The following is a 19,929-nucleotide window of genomic DNA, read 5'->3' as shown; positions in this document are numbered from 1 at the left end:
TACCAAGTATAACGCATATGCATATTTTTAGCACTTGGTACGATTAGATTAAACTGAACGGATTTTTGGATTTTGTAGAAAAATCAATATAACTTGAAAATCGTAAATTTTAGCAAAAATAATATATTGCGTTGTTTTATTAGGTCTTGATATCAGTTACCATCCTCTAAAGTATGTCGTAGTATTTACGGGACACTATTTGTATAGGTAAATAGTACGGTGCTGGAGGGGCGGCCCCCGCACCAGAAAGCGCAGTGTTGGTCGACCCCCCACCAGGTGGACTGACGACATCAAGCGACGACGATATAGAGCCCAGTATCGTGATGTTTGGAAGGCCCTTCAAAAGGCCTATGTCCTGCAGTGGACGTCCATCGGCTGATATGATGATGATGATGATGATGATGATGATGATGATTATGATGATGATGATGATGATGATGATTTGAATAGGTAGTTATACTTACGGGACCATCTTCTATGAGTTTCAGGAATACTCGAGTTGAATTTGTTTTGAGCATCACAACTGGCCCCATACTGTTGTATAGTTTGTTCCAATCACTCATTCTTTGTTCACTCGAGACTTCGTTCTCTAAGGATGATTAGATAAATAGAACACAATATCATTAACATTGTTCAAAATATATTATGATTTTTATTTTATTGTTTAGATTTTAAAATTTTCAAGACTGCGTTTGAAACGATAGCTAATGGGGAAAAGAGCACCTGATACATTTACCATCTACATCTACCGACCACCTGTATAAATAATGCATGTATCTGCAAAGAAATAAATTGATTGATTGATTGATTGATCGTCATAGGCAAACATGGGGATAATATATTCTATAAATGGGGATATTAAATTCTGAAAGAATTTTTCAAATCGGACCAGTAGTTCCTGAGATTAGCGCGTTTAAGCAAACAAGCAAACTCTTCAGCTTTATAATATTAGTATGGAATTATACAAGTTAGCCCGCTTCCATCTTAGATTGCATCATCACTTACCATCAGGTGAGATTGTAGTCAAGGGACTAACTCGTAAAGAACAAAAAAAAAGCAGAAAATTGGGGAAAATTCCCTTGCTAGTTTCCTCACGATGTTTTTCCTTCACCGTTTGAGACACGTGATATTTAATTTCTTAAAATGCATACAACTGAAAAGTTGGAGGTACATGCCTGGGACCGGATTCGAACCAGAATCGGAGGCAGTGGTCATATCCACTAGGCTACGGCTCACTCATGACAGGTTAAATGAAAGCTAATTGTTTATGTTTTCTCAATTTTAATATGACTTACTTTCTAGAGCAACAGGACTTTCGTTTATCTCGTAACCGCCGATTCTATAGTCACGTCCACCAAAATGTCTTGCTTGATAATTTCCATTTTCCCCCTTAGCAAAAGGACCTAAAGAAAATTATATAACTATTACATTTTTTTTTTTTTTTATTCCTTACAAGTTAGCCCTTGACTACAATCTCACCTCTCTTGATGGTAAGTGATGATGCAGTCTACGATGGAAGCAGGCTAACTTGTTAGGAGAAGGATGAAAATCCACACCCCTTTCGGTTTCTACACGGCATCGTACCGGAACGCTAAATCGCTTGGCGGTACGTCTTTGCCGGTAGGGTGATAACTAGCCACGGCCGAAGCCTCCCACCAGCCAAACAAACATACTGCTTATGAAGTATAAACGAATACCCACTATTATAACTTGGTTAAGAACCTACTTATTAACTAACGTTAATTAGTAGTGGGTATAATTAAGTAGTATATAATCATAGATTTACGATTCGGTACATTACCTAATATAATATACATTTTGACGGCCTCCGTGGCGCAGTGGAATGCGCGGTGGATTTACAAGACGGAGGTCCTAGGTTCGATCCCCGGCTGGGCCGATTGAGATTTTCTTAATTGGTCCAGGTCTGGCTGGTGGGAGGCTTCGGCCGTGGCTAGTTACCACCCTACCGACAAAGACGTACCGCCAAGCGATTTAGCGTTCCGGTACGATGTCGTGTAGAAACCGAAAGGAGTGTGGATTTCGTCCTACTCCTAACAAGTTATCCCGCTTCCATCTTAGACTGCATCGTCACTTACCAACAGGTGAGATTGTAGTCAAGGGCTAACCTGTAGAGAATAAAAAAAATGAAAAAAATAAAAAAAAAACATGTATAATAATATACTGTAAGACGAAGTTTAATTATATACAATTCGTATATTATTTTACGTATTATAACATTATAACATGCATATTGTTTATGTTACAGTTAAATTGTAAAATACTTTAGTTTTTAATCTCACTCGCGATATTGTAATCTGTCGATATATTGTGAACTGAACATACTGAATACAATTTAACGTGTTATTTTTCGGTAAATTATAATCTATCGAAGTGAATCCGTTAAATTTCAATCTTAAAACGTCAATGGTCCGAACTTGACCCTGATTGGTCGGCCTTACAGCAGACCGTTCTGTGTTGTTGTGACGTCACGTATTTATTTATTACTAGCGGACGCCCGCGACTTCGTCCGCGTGGAAATAAATGTAAGCTTTCAACTAGATAAATGAAAGTGAAAATACTAATTCAAGATAAAAAAATTTGAAAAATCCGAAAACAAATATAACTTGGCCACCCTAGGGATAATCAGAAAACTATTCAAACTAGTTTTGGATAATTAGGTGGTGTAAATTCCCTGGTATGCAGTGTCGCCGCTCGGATCGGACGCTTCCGTATATCTTCTGTACTTGTTTTCTGTGGTGATGTGTTAAATTTTATATTTGGTGTACAATAAAGCATGTTTCACTCATTCGTTCATACTTTTTTTTATTCTAAGACAAGTTGACCCTTGACATGATAAGTGTCGAAGCACTGCAACCGTTTCTAAGTCTATAAATTAACGCTAGCCAACCATTAATATCATGAGACTAGCTGACGCCGCGCGGTTTCACCCGCGTGGTTCCCGTTCCCGTAGGAATATAGCCTATAGCCTTCCTCGATAAATGGGCTATCTAACAGTGAAAGAATTTTTCAAATCGGACCAGTAGTTCCTGAGATTAGCGCGTTCAAACAAACAAACAAACTCTTCAGCTTTATTATATTAGTATAGATTTGTATTCTATTGAAACGTACCATTTTGATGATTTCCATAACTATTGCCCCCTATTATTTTATGTTGTTCATCTGGAAAAGATCAAATATCAAGTTTATTTGCTGATACAGTATACAAAGGTCTGAAAAATAAATACAATCTAATTAAAGTGTGCCGGAGTCAGGCACTCTTTCGATCGGCATGCAAAATATTCATATTAGTTACGGAAAACGAGATGAGTCTCTTTTTGATTTCAGCAAACGTTTACAAGCTGATATTATTTTGGATTTTATATTCAAAAATTAATAAATCAAAGTCTATGCCAGCGAATTGCTGCAGAGTTGAGAACAGAACAATTGCTAGGGCTATGGCAACGAAATCACAGAAATAAAATTCTTGACGTAGATAAAAAGTCTGTTTGTGTTGAAAAACAAAAAGTTATAACCGGCAGTGATAGTTGACTGCTAAGAGACAACATAATTAACATAATTAGCTATTACTGGTTACTGTAACGACTGCTAAAGTAGGTAACTCTGATTTCTTAGCAGATATCGATATTGAAAATATGGAAAACAGGCTGGTTGAAACTATTCATAAGACCTACCGTGCAAAAAGAATAGTGGTCTCAAATCAAACACTCTAGCATAATGGAAGATAGATAAGAAATGAGAATTTAGTGTTTAGAAAACACCTTAAGCTCCGGTCGGATTGATAAACAGATCTCTAACAGACTCTACGTTGCAGGATGGACAGGCACACAACCTATAAAATATACTATCAATGCTCGAAACTCTTCGCGAGATATATGTCTGGTCTGTTGAAGATAATCTCAAATAGTCATTCTTGAATAATGTCCAGAAATGCATCATTTTATACACTTCAATGGAAAAGTTGACATTGGAGCCTTAAAGTATCGGAGTGCCGACCTTGGTCGTCAAGGTGGAGGTCAGAAAGTCTCATTTAAAATTTTTTTCAAGTTGAAAGTTGCAGTGATCGCACTGAGCAGACTGTGGAGGTAACACATACGATGTTATTTTTCGCTTTTTAGTTTAGTAAAAACATTTTTATTATAATTAAATAATTTTGAAGTCGGTTGTATTTTTTTATAAAAAAAATGACTCCTAATGACAATCACTACACATCTAGATGTAATGTTCTCATCAATACAAATTAATCAAGCCCAAACATAAGGTAGCTACCGTAAATCGCTTACGAGTTCCCTTAAATGTCCTTCGTTTTCATCACCAGACCCCTACTGACAGTCACAACACACCTAGATGTTAAATTCTCATCGATACAAATTAATTAAGTCCAAACACAATGTAACTGCTGTAAATCGATGAGTTGTTCCTATATTATTTGAAAGATCCCCTCAACTAGTCAAGGATCCCATCATCAGATCGTGACACAACACGTTATAAAATAAAAAATACTTACCTATTTCAGGTATGTTTAGGCTTATCGAACCAGCTCCCGAGTTAGATTCCATGTATGGCGGCGCTGTGAAACATACAGAAACTAGCCATAAAAATTATAATATGCACACACCCCGTACAGGTAAATACGTACCTACTCAGACCAACATTTAAACAATATTTATTGCTCGTTTATCTCATAATGTGGGATATTGTTGGATAGGTCTTTAAAAAATACAAATATGGTGAGTCTGGCACACTATTTTTCGATTTAGGGATCCGTTTATGAAATACTTATTAAGGTTTAAAGTGCTCATTTATGTTGTTCAATTAGTTTGTTGTTCAAGTGAAAGGAACAAATTTTAAGAAACGTGACGCTGTTTACACGCTTTATAGTAGCCTCATTTGTAAGTATGTATGTAAGAAAATCTTGGAATCTTAATTTGACCCACTTCCCGGTCTTCGATTAGGATGAAATTTTGCACACTCTCTGAGTTCTGATGCCAATACATGACTAGCTGAGAAACGTCATCACAAATCCAATATAGCGGCCTCTCCAGTCACTTTGACTATGTAGGAAAGACGAATCTGGAATCTCAATTTGACCTACTTCCCGGTCTTCGATTAGGATGAAATTTTGCACACGCTCTGAGTTCCGATGACAATACATGACTAGCTTAGAAACGTCATTACAAATCTAAATATGGCGGCCTCCTCAATCACTTTAACTATGTAGGAAAGACAAATCTTGGAATCTCAATTTGACCCACTTCCCGGTCATCGATTAGTATGAAATTTTGCACACGCTCTGAGTTCCGATGACAATACATGACTAGCTTAGAAACGTCATTACAAATCCAATATGGCGGCCTCCCCAATCACTTTAACTATGTAGGAAAGACAAATCTTGGTTTCTCAATTTGACCTACTTCCCGGTCTTCGATTAGGATGAAATTTTGCACATGCGCTGAGTTCTGATGACAATACATGAGTAGCTGAGAAACGTCATTACAAATCCAATAAGGCAGCCTCCCCAATCACTTTTACTATGTAGGAATGACAAATCTTGGAATCTCAATTTGACCTACTTCCCAGTTTTCGTGTAGGATGAAATTTTGCTAAGAAACGTTATTACAAATCCAATATGGCGGCCTTCCCAAGATGGCGGACTGGCTATTTGAAATCCACCCCCATGATATGGATATCAAATGAAAGGGTTTGCTGTCACAAATACGAAAAAATAGTCACGTGACTTATACCTATTCAATATTTGTAATTTTTAGTGAATGCTAAAAGCGTGTTTTTCAGTTTTTTAAACTATTTAAAGTTTTACAGTTATAGTAGTATTATTTAAAGTAGTAGTATTTAAAGTTATTACATAATCAACTGCCAATCTGCATTGGGCCAGCTTGGTGGACTATTGGCCTAACCCCATTCTGAGGAGATTCGAGCTCATCAACCAATAGTAAGCTGAATATGGGTTGATAATTATGATAATTATGTCTCGATGAAGATACAAATACAATACACATATTATATAAAATAATGCTTACTAGTGACGTAATTCCTTTCGGTCATCGAATTGAATCTACCTCCCGTGGTGAGTGTGACATCCGGCACTGAGAAAATTTCATTTAAGTTGTAAGGAGGTAGAGTTTGTAAGAGCTAAGATATAAGAGCTGTGATAGCCCAGTAGATATGACCTCTGCCTCCGATTCCGGAGGGTGTGGGTTCGAATCCGGTCCGGGGCATGCACCTCCAACTTTTCAGTTGTGTGCATTTTAAGAAATTAAATATCACGTGTCTCAATCGGTGAAGGAAAACATCGTGAGGAAACCTGCATATCAGAGATTTATCTTAATTCTCTGCGTGTGTGAAGTCTGCCAATCCGCATTGGGCCAGCGTGGTGGACTATTGGCCTAACCCCTCTCATTCTGAGAGGAGACTCGAGCTCAGCAGTGAGCCGAATATGGGTTGATGACGAGAGTTTGTAGCGTTGTAGGGGATCTCTGGATCTACTAAACTGATTTTAAAAATTCTATTCATTTATTTTTTTCGTTTTATCGGTTTATTAAATCTCGTAAATACGAATTCTTCTGGATAAAATCTAGGTTCTTTCTTTTTTTTATTCTTTACAAGTTAGCCCTTGACTACAATCTCACCTGATGGTAAGTGATGATGCAGTCTAAGATAGAAGCGGGCTAACTTGTTAGAAGAAGGATGAAAATCCACACTCCTTTCGGTTTCTACACGGCATCGCACCGGAACGCTAAACCGCTTGGCGGTACGTCTTTGCCGGTAGGGTGGTAACTAGCCACGGCCGAAGCCTCCCACCAGCCAGATCTAGACCAATTAAGAAAATCTCAATCGACCCAGCCAGGGATCGAACCCAGGACCTCCGTCTTGTAAATCTACCGCGCATACCATTGCGCCACGGAGGCCGTCAAAATGAACGGAGGTATAATCTATCTACGTTTTTTAGTTCAACCAAACCGATTTCGTAGTTATATAGAGTAATAAACATCCAAACATACATACAAACTTTAGGATTGATAAAATCAGCCATCTTATTAAAGTAGGCGTATAACCTACGCTTACTTTGGCGCTAAGTGGTGATATTGCTTAAATACGAGTATATTTATCTTCGGATTTTTTTCTTTCTCTTGGTGTATGGAACCCTCAGACTAAATACATATCACACCCAAATTCACGAACAAAATTTTCTGCCATTTTCTAAGGAAAACGAGCTTAGATTTCATACATATCGTATACTAAACTAGCAGTTTTTGTTCGTTTTTTACATCATTTAGCTACACAAAAAGGTATTTTTACGGAGGTTTTTATCCGACGGACACGATTGTAAACTATGAAACATCGATTTTGTAGAGACAGTGTTTATAATCGCATAAGATCGTTGATCATATACTTTGACAGAAAAATAATGTCTTGCGAGGCAGGTCTTTATCTAATTAGTCTGAGATGGAACCTAACAAAGCACGACCCATGTAGAAGCTTACCGGTTTTAACTGCAGTGGCTATGCGCTCTGGGCCAGGTGCAGTGATCATGCGCCCAGGGCTGAAGATTATCGAATCTTGAGGACCTGTTCAAATTTCAAAGACAAATAAGCATTCGCTCACTAAAGGTCGCTATTGACGGTCAATCAGTCTCACGTTTCTGAAAAGCAAACGGCAGTACCCACGCGGCATACTATAGAAGTCATGTGCGCAGTGGCCAACACACGATAAATTATATTCGTGGTTACTACGGAAACGTGAGAATGAGAGAGAACAGAAACGTGAGACCGTCAATGGCGACCTTATCATAAAAAATACGTGTGGCACTAGGGCATTGCCGCGGTAAAGCTATTGTATAGCATTTTTTTATCAACTTATTTATTTATTTTTATTTATTTAATACTCTTTATTTGCACACCACAATGATTACAAAAAAAAAACAATCAAATCAGAAACATAAGAAAAAGTAGAATACAAAAGGCGGCCTTATCGCTTAGTACCGATCTATTCTAGGCAACCTTAGGCTTAGGAACTTATTAGGACATGTAGATGGTTTGTATGTAATGATAATATACATTATACAATTATACTTACATACAAATAACTACACACTAATACATAAACCATAAGTTATGCAATTATAATTATTTATTTATGCAGTATTTTTATTTCTTCAAAAAATAAAAGAAAATAAATAAAAAAGTCATTATGTTGAGCTGCAATCACCTCTTGTCCAATTGTGTCGATAACGTCAAAACTTGATCCACGGCTTGGGTGAGCTTATTTTCGTTACGGAATTTCTTCATTCGGTCACCGCGCTTAAAGCCCGCGATATAAGCTATGCAAAAGCTTAATAATATTATTATCTAAAGTAATATTATAAATAACCTAAACAAGATCATAATTATGTTTGTTTGTTAAAAATGTTTCCAAACTATTGGACCGATTATAATAATTATTTGAAAACTTCATTATCAGCTAGTAACATAGGCTATATTTTATCCCCGCGCGATTAAATATAGCCTAGCTACGCTACCGCGGAAATGGGAACTACGTAATAATCTTACTAATATATTAATGTGAATTTCTTTTAATATCTTGAAAAAAAAAGATATTTAATATATATTTTTAAGTAAATTTATTATTTATAGTGAATAGTACTTATCTATTTTATTGCAATATCCCGTTTCACAGGATATTTAGATTTTTTTGTTTAGGTTGCCTGGAAGAGATAGCTCTTAGTGATAAGGTCGCCTTTTCAATGTAAAATTCATATGTTCTGTTGTAATTTCTTTCTAGTGCAATAAAGTTTTTGTTATTGTTATTATTATTACATCCAGAGATTATTACTATATCATCACAAACTCACAAACCTTTTTAAAATACTATATTACAGATTATAATATAACAGACTAGTGGACACCGCGCGGTTTCACCCGCGTGGTTCCCGTTCCCATAAGAATACGGCGATAAAATATAGCCTATAGCATCGATATTAGATCGTTAGATGGGCCCTGAAGCGTCGCGAAATTGACATTGGTTCCGCAAATACGCATGTTTAACATCTTTCTATTTATTCGTGTTGCTTGTGTTTTTACACTTCCAAAATGAACACGAAGGTATTATTAAGGGATTAAACAAGAAAAAACAGTAAAATATTTCCCTCGGCTTCGTCTCGGCCCACATTCACACGTTCGTCCATCAATGCCTCTCTTGCCGGCCGCAGCAGTAATGTGCTAACATCAGGCATATCAGGGTCAGACCGAGAACTTTTCATTTCACCCTCGTAATCATATTCAAAAATATTTGGACTCTACTCACGAGATAAGCCGTGATAGCCGTGAGATAAGCAGTGGATATTATCTGTGTTCGATACGGAGGGCGTAGGTTTGATTCCAGTCCGAGGCATGCACCAACTTTTCAGTTAAGTGCATTTTAAGAAATTGAATATCAAGTGTCTCAAACGGTGAAAGATAACCTCGTGAGGAAATCTTGCATACCTAATATTTTTCTTAATTCTCTACGTGTGTCTATCCGCATTGGACTACCCTAACCTCTCTCATTCTGAGAAGAGTCTCGTGCTCGACGGTGAGCCGAATATGGGTTGTTAATGATGATGATGATGACTCTCAAGATTACCGCCATGACCATCTAAATGTTGAGTTATTGTTCCGATACTCGTTTCAGTCGCCTTATGCACGCCATTGACGATCAATTATTCTCACGTTTATACAGCACCTACGACTATAACTGATCGTGTATTGGTCGCCGCGTGCATGACGGTTCGATTTATGAAACGTCTTCGCTGCCGTTTGTGCCGTCAATGGCTGACTTTAAATTTTATTTTATAGAGAAAAGTTTCAACCAATATCTCTTGACTGTTGGGCCAATAATCGGATACAGGATACAGAAGACGACCTCCGTGGCGCAGTGGTATGCGCGGTGGATTTACAAAACGGAGGTCCTGGGCTCGATCCCTGGCTGGGCCGATTGAGATTTTCTTAATTTGTCCAGGTCTGGCTGGTGGGAGGCTTCGGCCGTGGCTAGTTACCACCCTACCGGCAAAGACGTACCGCCAAGCGATTTAGCGTTCCGGTTCGATGCCGTGTAGAAACCGAAAGGGGTGTGGATTTTCATCCTCCTCCTAACAAGTTAGCCAGCTTCCATCTTAGACTGCATCATCACTTACCATCAGGTGAGATTGTAGTCAAGGGCTTGTAAAGAATAAAAAAAAAAAGACAGTCAAACTTAAAGGACGCGTATGGAGGTTCCTCATTTTAGAACCTGTCGGTTACTAGAGTACCCAAGAGCTCACGCGGGATTTTAGATATAACTGAGAAAAGAGAAAAACTCACGTTCAAATTGATCTCCTATATTGTGTCTATGTTGACTGTATCTGTGATCTGTGGAAATAAAAAATAATACTACAGTAGGCAACGATATATATCGTGAAGAGAGATAATGGTCCGTAACTGACAATGGGGATGATGACTAGGTTTGAATATATTGATTTTTATAATAAATTCGGGTAAATAAGGTCAATGTTAACTAATTTATACATAAAAACCAAAGATTGACTGGATATTCGCAAAATAAATAAGATATCAAATTTCAAAATCTATTAAAAATCTTTTATCGTAATTAGATGAAAATTCATACAGTTTTAGCTTCCTTACATTAAAAGTGTCATTTTTTAATATATGAACTATAAACATAAACGCACAAATAACAAAGATATTAATAATTTTGTTTAAATGCCCATACAGATGTAACGATCATTAATTGCCTACGACGTCATTAGTTCGTACCATTTTGTATGGGGCGTTTTTCAGGGATCCGCGGCAGTGCCGCAAATCTGACCCTTAAAATCCCTGTAGCTCCGAAAGTAATGATCGCAGATACCCTGTTAGTTTTACAAAATTGCTTTACTATTAGTATACTCTTAATTTATATACAGTTTAAAAAACTGTCATCATCCCTATTTGGTAAGAAGCTGTGATGTAAAAGTTTGGTCCGTCAATTATAACTATGAAAAATACTAGACTTAATTCTGCAGTTGGGTATGTTTTTGTCCGTTCGTTAGTCTTTAAAAAACCACTGTTACCTAATGAAAGAAAAAAAATAGAAAACAAAAGCTTACCATTAAAAAAGCGGTTGTTTACTCGACCTGCAATTAGAAAAGTTAAGATTTTTTTTAAATATGCACTTCTTTTTTAAGGCAAAGACATAGGTATATTAACTATATTTAAACTAAATTTTGTGATGTTAAATATGATGACAAAAAACCATGCGTAGTTGTGTGTGTTTCTGATTAACTTCGTTTGTGTGGACGTGTTATGGTTTTATCAATATAAAGTATCAAGTATGCATGAAGGTTCAATGCGTCCTGTCTCAATAAAACAAGCTTGCTCGAGTATTGTATATACGAGTATGTTGTAGATATAGACATTGCTTGCAGCTATTTTATAGGTATGCTCTAAATATAAGGTATGATATCTACTTGAGGAAACTGCATTCAAATCTGTCTAATAGTTTCGAGGATTTACCTGAAAAATCACGTACGAATTGACGTGATTTTTGACGTGAAACACGGACAAACATACAGATAGACAGACACACACACTTTCACATTTATAATATTAGTATAGATATGCTGCTAATATCTACAAAACAAAAAGAATTAGTTCTTTTTGTTTTTGTAGTATTTTGATAAATTTATATAAAAAAAATATAAATATACTTTGTTGGTTTACCAAAAACTTACTTGACGTAATCACTACCACAGACCCTGTAGGATTTGAATGATCTGCAAATTAAATAAAATCAAAACACCGTTATTACGTAAAACTAGTTAAGAATTAATTTTTATTTGCAAGCAGCAGAAAATGATGATCGTTAAGTTCATAATTAGATGAAGTTTCATCTAATTATGAACTTAACGAAAAAACCAAGAATATCCAACGGTCATCACTAATCTTTAATCGCAATTTAAATGAATACGCAATTTCGAAAAGGGCATTAATTCTCTGAAAATTTAAAATGACCAGGAGTTAAAAAAACTAATTATTTTTTAAACCAGTGTATAATTTCTAAAAGAAACTATTGTTTTACATTTTGGTGTTAATTAGCCTTCGAAAATTACTAAGATTATTTGTTTTTAAGTAAGTAAATCCAAATATGTTATTAGATATTTTTAACCGACTTCCAAAAAGGAGGAGGTTCTATGTTCGGCTGTATGTATGTTTTTTTTTTATATTTGTGAGATGTATGCATCGATCTCCTATTTATTACAAGAGGTCAATGGATGTATGTATAGAATACCTGACATGAGCGCTTTTCGATATTGCATATTCAAATCTATACAACTATAGCAATAAAATATCTCCAATTGGGATATACTAGCGGACGCCTGCGACTTCGTTCGCGTGGAAATCAATGTAAACTTTCAAGAACTATTTCACCTCTTTTTGGGTTAATTAAAAAAAAATCACATTATATTTTGTATTTTTTTCATGATTTATGAACAAGTTTTTAAAACTGTAGGTAAGTCTAAAAATGAAGGACTTTCCATACAAACTTTCCACACCTATTTCACCCCCTTTATATTTATTTTAGGGTCAATATGTACCTACCCTATGTTTTGCTCCAAGGTATATATATAACCCTATGGTTCAGCCGTTTAGCCGTGAAAAGGTAACAGACAGACAGACTTTCGCATTTATAATATTAGCATATTTTTTTTCATGATTTTCATGAAAAAAAATATGCTAATATTATAAATGCGAAAAAGTCTTTCGGGAAAATAAGGCCAATATTAACTAATTAATACACAAAAAAACACATATTTTCGGGATGCTTTTAAACTAAATAAGGTTAGATATATAATGTATTATAAACTCATAAGTAAGTACCAAAGATGTTTGTAATTTTGTTTGCCCATACAAATCTAATGATCTTACGAATGGGTGACGTCATTCTTTTGTTCTAAATAAATTGGTATCCTTTTGTTGTCGATGTCCAGTCGACTCGCACAAAACGTTTCGCATCGACGTTTCTAATAAGAACAGCGAAGATGTGGAATGCCCTTCCAGCTTCTGTGTTTCCTAACAATTATGAATTGTGCACCTTCAAGACAAGAGTGAATAGGCACTTTCTAGGCAAGCACGCTTAAACCTAGACCTCAACATTGCTTTCCACCAGGCATGATTTTAGTCAAGCGCAAGTCTATTATGAATAAAAAAAAATAGTATAAAGCGTTTTTGAGAAAGTCAATGAACTTCTTACCTGAGATTGCAGTGAATCGTGCTGTGCTTGCCCTGGACGCAGTATTGAGAGTGTGGGCGTAACTTTTTGGGATTCGGCCTACTATTTGAAACAAATTACACAAAACATTAAGTAGTAAAATTTACCTACTTAAAGGAGATGGTCCAAAATTGTATGGAGCCCAGGATCAGCATTGTAACCTAGCAGAAATAAAAGAAGATATTTTTTTAAACTTTTTTGAGCATATAAATCTACGAATTTACTTTAATTCTTTCGAAATAATATTCATTATCTCCCAAGAAATGCAACCAGGGTAACAATGGCGGATAGATGACGCTTTCAATGCAGTAATCGATTTGACGTTTGCTGTCAATTGTCATGTCATAGTTGCTTTAGGGGCGCCATCTTGATATAACTCAAAAACTTGGGTTTTTATTTTATTTATTTCTTTTTATTTAGTTAGATTTATTCACTTTAATATTTTTTTATAAAATCCTACAAGGGTACAAGAGTGGATTTAAAATGGACCATCACCTTTGGTTTTAAAATAACATAATAATGGTTTATAGTAAAAAAAATAAATTACCTCCTCCAGCTCTAAGAGTAGGGCCCACGAAATGACGATCAACGGAGTAAGTTTTCATTGTATTGCCTGGTACAAGAGCAGCAGACATAGGAAATGCACTGAAACCGTCTGAGGCGTACTCGTTTGAGGTATGCAAAGTAGCTTCTGGTACGACGGGTGCCATGATAGGCGGAGAGCGAGGCGCGTATTCGTATCGAGCTAGATTAAAAAAAAGGTTTTAAATTAGGTTAGGTTTGAAGTTAGTCTCCCCGTAGCAAGAGATGTCTATGAATTTCCCAACGTAACAATCAGAGATAATAATAGATGGCACTCTAGACATCTGTCGAGCGTGTCATCACCCTGGGGAGTCCCTCAGGCATATTGTGTCCGGGTGTTCTCACCTTGCTAACGGCGAATACTTGCACAGACATAATTAAGTAGCCAAGATAATCCACCAACAGCTTGTTCTTCAATATGGCCTTATCGATTTTGAGATGCCTTACTATAGGTACGACCCAGCGTCAGTTCTTGAAAATAGCAGTGCATTGCTCTACTGGGACCGAACGATTATCACTGACAGGTATATTGTAGCCAATAGACCTGATATAGTGCTAGTCGATCGGTCGTGCAATAATTGTTGATATTACAGTTCCACATGACGATAATCTGGTTAAAGCCGAAAAGGAAAAAGTATCAAAATACTTGGACCTTGCTCACAAGATTACCGCCATGTGGAATGTTGAGTCAACTATTATTGTTATAGTTGTTTCAGTCAATGGTCTTATAGCGAAAAGCTTCGACCAACACCTTAAGAAGCTTTCGCTTAACTGTTGGATCAAGAGTCGGATGCAGAAGGCAGTGATTCTTGAGACGGCGCGTATTGTGAGGAGGTTCCTCACTCTGGAGCCCTGACCACCGGTTGCTTAGGCACTCAAATGTCCCGCAGCGGGAGGGTTGAATTTTTTTTTATATAAGTTTTTAATAGTGTTTTGTATATTTTATGTATAACATTGTTAAAAATTTAAAAAAAAGGAGAGAGAAATAAATAAATGTGAGAATAGATAATAATATATTTACAGTATTCTATAAGATAAATCAATAACTTTAGCTTTTAATATGCCCTCATTTGCACGAAAGTTTTTTGGCGTGACAACGTCTTATATTTCGATGGAGCCGACTGCATACTCGATAAAAAATGACGTCATGCAGCGTTCCCTCGCTCTAGGGTTGCCAAGTTTTTTTATAAGAAATAAAGTATATTCTGGTCTATGAAGATTATTAAACAGTATTTTAGTAAAACGAACATTTTTTTGAATGCAACCATTTCATCAGTATTTTCTCATGACGTTGTCACGTTCAACTATCGTCAGTAAACCGAATTTACAGACAAACGACTTTTTTTAACGAACGTTAAAAAAGCGTTCAAATATAGTATGAAGTTAAATGAAGGTCTATTTCCAACGCCTAAATTGAAAATGCAACACTGGTCAGAAAAAAAGCGTCGCGTTTTAAAAACACTGTCGTGTGAACATCTTTTTTAACGTCCGTTAAAAAATCTCTCGTGCGAATGAAGGCCAAGGGTCCTGTTTCATCACCTTCTGATAGCTTCTACGAGCTTTTTTTTTATTGGCATGTTTTGTTTTTTAAACTTACATTATACTTTGACACTTTTTTTACGTTATACGTTGACACTTTTTTTTAAATGGTCTTAAAAATTATTATCATTCTACTAGATAGAAAAAAATATTGACGTTTTGTACACTAAGTAACATTGCAACGTAACGAAATGGCGTTTTTGACATTAGGATAATTCGAAAAAAATACCTGATTTTTAAATATTTTTTATAAGAAATCCTTAACTTTTATTAATTCATATCGACATATTTTGGGCTCTTATTCCATGTATTGTTTATATTAAATTGATATGAGTCAACTACCCTATTATAAGAATATCTGACACTCATCAAAAGGTATTGAAATTGGGCTTAAATCGTCTGAAATAATACTCACATCGCATTTCGTTAGCTCCTTTTTCATCTGGCCTAACCACTACTAACGATGTCAGGGGTGTCACAAACGCGTACTGAAAAAAATCCTTTTTATATCACTAGTTCGGAAAACTTGATTTAGCGACAGGAAAATTAATTTGGAAACATGTTTGAAACATTTTTAATAAAAATTTATAAAGAGAACACTGAAACACATAAGTACTGAGAGTACATAAAATGGCCCTTACAAAAATATATGGAGATGATAATATGATGTCTAAATAATGATCTGGTTAAATAGTTTGTTTGTATGTTTCTAAAAGAAAATTTCTTGACAAACGATTAACACTCCCTTCACTCGTGTTGTACTCCCTGCCTAGCCAAATTTGGCAAGACCCTACTAGAGCAGCTATGGATAAAGACGAGTTAAAATGTCGTTACACTGTGTAGCCAAGGACATGTCCTAATTTTGTATGGAGGCTGAGCCTTTATTCCGAGTTTCATCTAAGCAGAACAAATTATTTTTATCTTAAAAGAACTTAAAACCTAAAAAAATTGGAACACGCCTTTTCTTAAATTAATCAAATAAAACGTATATTTTATTAGCTGACAACATTAATTAAGAATTCTTATCATGGCAACAACAAGCGTTGTTCAAGCAATTTAAGGATTTTTTTTGTATCTCTCTCAGTCTGTATGTCTGTATCTTTGTCTCTCTCTACGATTTAACTTGTCTTATTGACATTTGACAAAATTACGTCACATTGACAGCTTACACCGGATATGAACTAAATTCCAGGTGTTTTATTGGCTGTTTTGAACACTTTCACTGTATTGTCTGTATTTAATTTGTAGACAAGGGAGCGAAACAAAAAAAAATATTTATATAATTAATGCGGGTTCCAAAAGTTCTGAAAATTATTTTCTCAACAGCAATTTGTATCTTCTATCTGTAAAAAATACTGTCGACCTGCTTATAAATTATCTATACTAATATTATAAAGCTAAAGAGTTTGTTTGATTGAACGCGCTAATCTTAGGAACTACTGGTCCGATTTGAAAAATTCTTTCAGTGTTAGATAGCCCATTTATCGAGGAAGGCTATAGGCTATATATTATCTCCGTATTCTTACGGGAACGGGAACCACGCGGGTGAAACCGCGCGTCGTCAGGTAGTAAATAATAAAGGGCTATTTTGGGACATATCCTTTGATAAAGTAATGATTTCATTATTAAAGTAGAAATAACAAGGCTTATTGAGATGTAAGTAAATTTTAAACTGCTTAGCGTAGGTGGGTGGTCTGGGATACATAGAAGGGCATTTGCATTTATAGTAAGGTTGTACCTGGAGAGCTATATTCAAAGCCTTCTGTCCAGGGCTGTTCTCGTCGTTGCTGTAATTGTGGTCAGCCTCGTGCTGATCCAGCAGCTGTCTGATAGTGAGGTACGCCCACAGGCGCTCCAGCGGCAGGTGCTCGTCTGTTGTGTTGTTTACAGCCACTATCGGGTTGGATTTGTAAGTTTTCTGTAAAATATACATTATAAACAATTAAATGTAGAGTAACTAACTATGGGCCTCATAAGAAGGTTCAGAGTCACACAGCGGGCGATGGAACGAGCTATGTTAGGAGTATCTTTGCGTGATCGAATCAGAAATGAGGAGATCCGCAGAAGAACCAAAGTCACCGACATAGCTCAACGAATTGCGAAGCTGAAGTGGCAATGGGCGGGACACATATTTCGAAGAGCCTATGGACGTTGGGGTCCCAAAGTGCTGGAATGGCGACCCCGCACTAGTAAGCGCAGTGTTGGCCGACCCCCCACCAGGTGGACATCAAGCGAGTCGCAGGGATTCGTTGGATGCAGGTGGCTCAGTATCGTGATGTTTGGAATTCCTTACAAAAGGCCCATGTCCTGCAGAGGACGTCCATCGGCTGATATGATGATGATGATGATGATTTTCTTTGTTTTTATTTATGTTATTGTAATTAATTATTTTTATTGTCTTTTGTGTACTTCTTCCTTTTGATTCGACTGCTTTATGTTAACCACTTTCCTTGTTTGTAAATGTCTTATTCTTAATTTGTGTAATTCGTGGATAGTGTTGTTGTTTACATATTTATTAACCCCTTTGCATGGTTATTTAAGCCTTTACTAACCTCTAATATGTAAATGTTTTCTGTCCCAAATAAATAAAAATAAAATTAAATAATGATGATGAAATGTAGAGTTAAAGGAACTAGTCACTAGAAAGTGTGACCCCAAATTAAGAGGCTATAACAACACTCAGATGCCAAAGAGCTTCCCTAAAGCCCTTCAAACACTTCCTTAGAGACAGAGTAGTTAAATTGTGGAATAAATTGCCTGAGGATGTGATAAGCGCAAAATCACTAAATGCGTTTAAGATTTAACTTGTTAAGGGTTAACTCGTTAGGATGAGGATGAAAATCCAGACCCATTTCAGTCTCTACACGACATCGTACCGGAACACTAAGTCGCTTGGCGGTACGTCTCTGTCGGTAGTTGGACTAGCTAGCCACGGCCGGGGAGGCTTCGGCCGTGGCCTGCCAGACCAATTAAAAAAACCTCAATCGGCCCAGCCGGGGATCGAACCCAAGACCTCGGAACGTCCGTGACATAATTGAAAAGCGTAGTCACATAAAACTAAACTAAAATAAACATATATGTTACATAATAGAACTAAAATAAATACCTATATATGTTACATAATAGACGCATCATCATCATAGCCTCAATAGCTCAATGGTAAGAGCGGTCGGACTAATCACCAAGGGGTAGTGATTCGATCACCACCCCGTTGGTCTATTGTCGTGCCCACTCCTAATATAGTCTTTCCCGACTAGTTGGAGGGGAATAGGAATATTGGTCATATTTAAAAGACATGGCAAATATTCTTTATTAAAAAAAAAATAGATGACGATAGATGATAAAAAGATAGTTTAATACCCTGCCAGAGCCATCGCCGCTGCTACGCACGCCGCGAACTGTCGGCGTGATCTCGTTGACGTCTTCGGCGATCTGGCCGACGACCGCCACCTCGGAGCCTGCGTTGATGCTGCGGAACTGAGTGCGACTCACGGAGCCTTCTTTTATCTGAAAATATACCAGCGGCGAAGAATTCTGAGAGCCGTGATAGTCCAGGATATGACCTCTGTCTCCGATTCCGGAGGGTGTGAGTCCGATCCGTAGCATGTATCTCCAACTTCTAAGTTGTGTGCATTTTAAGAAATTATATATCATGTGTCTCAAATGGTGAAGGAAAACATCGTGAGGGAACCTGCACACCAGAGAAATTTCTTAATTCTCTGCGTGTGTGAAGTCTGCCAATTCGCATTCGGCCAGCGTGGTGGACTATTGGCCTAACCCCTCTCATTCTGAGAGGAGACTCGAGCTCAGCAGTGAGCCGAATATGGGTTGATAACGACGAAGAGTTCTGGCAAGCCGATTCCCGCCTTTAAAAATCCATGCATATTCATTGTTGTACTATGTCTAGATATATGAGAAACCGGACGGTTTACCTTTATCTAAATTATTTCCGTCACCACTGATAAATACCCCATTTATCTGTCCTGAATAACTCAAAAGAGGCAGAATTCCTGCCCTGTTTCAAGATGGGATACGTAAATCTCAAAATCAAAATCTCCTCTCCTGAAAGCCTGACTTTATAGAGGGGCATTGAAATTAACCGATAATAATATGTCTTAATATTTATGTCTCAGATTTAAGGGCCTAAAGTCTGTAAAAAGTATTTTTGAAATCATCGTTCCTCCATTAGATATGCTATGATCAACTGATGAATCACATGGTTTTCAATAGGCTACTTGTCTCTTTTGTAAACAGCGTTTAAACTTATGGAAGTATTATAAGGTATATTTTATTGTGTCCCGTCAATAATTACCAGTAAAAAAAATAATATAAATGAAAAAATATCTACGTAAAATTTTTGCCACCGAAACACAACACATTAGCATATGGCGTCATTCATAAAAATAACAGCGTGATTGGCGTTTGCAGTGATGTGATATATCACGTCACCGCAAGCGCCAATCACAAACCGATGCTTTGTAGCGAATG

General features: G+C 36.7%; 1 protein-coding gene across 4 annotated transcripts in view; it reads right to left on the bottom strand.

Moving 5' to 3' along the window:
* Window positions 1–19,929, bottom strand: part of LOC112058420 (inter-alpha-trypsin inhibitor heavy chain H4) — a gene marked incomplete at its 5' end in the record, with an annotated part of 34,961 nt that overhangs the window by 2,897 nt on the left and 12,135 nt on the right. The window contains 14 exon segments of one of the 4 annotated variants that reach the window (XM_052881267.1): window positions 465–589; window positions 1,296–1,403; window positions 3,130–3,180; window positions 4,526–4,588; window positions 6,057–6,122; window positions 7,521–7,604; window positions 10,374–10,421; window positions 11,159–11,185; window positions 11,783–11,824; window positions 13,303–13,383; window positions 13,868–14,065; window positions 15,857–15,929; window positions 17,180–17,359; window positions 18,802–18,948. In XM_052881267.1, the coding sequence (XP_052737227.1) occupies window positions 465–589; window positions 1,296–1,403; window positions 3,130–3,180; window positions 4,526–4,588; window positions 6,057–6,122; window positions 7,521–7,604; window positions 10,374–10,421; window positions 11,159–11,185; window positions 11,783–11,824; window positions 13,303–13,383; window positions 13,868–14,065; window positions 15,857–15,929; window positions 17,180–17,359; window positions 18,802–18,948 (1,293 nt within the window). 4 annotated transcript variants of the gene reach the window in all.

Source organism: Bicyclus anynana, chromosome 4, assembly GCF_947172395.1.
Source record: "Bicyclus anynana chromosome 4, ilBicAnyn1.1, whole genome shotgun sequence".
In the NCBI taxonomy this organism is placed as follows: domain Eukaryota; kingdom Metazoa; phylum Arthropoda; class Insecta; order Lepidoptera; family Nymphalidae; genus Bicyclus; species Bicyclus anynana.
The sequence above is the reverse complement of the archived record's forward strand: the minus strand, read 5'-3'. Positions and strand labels throughout refer to the sequence as shown.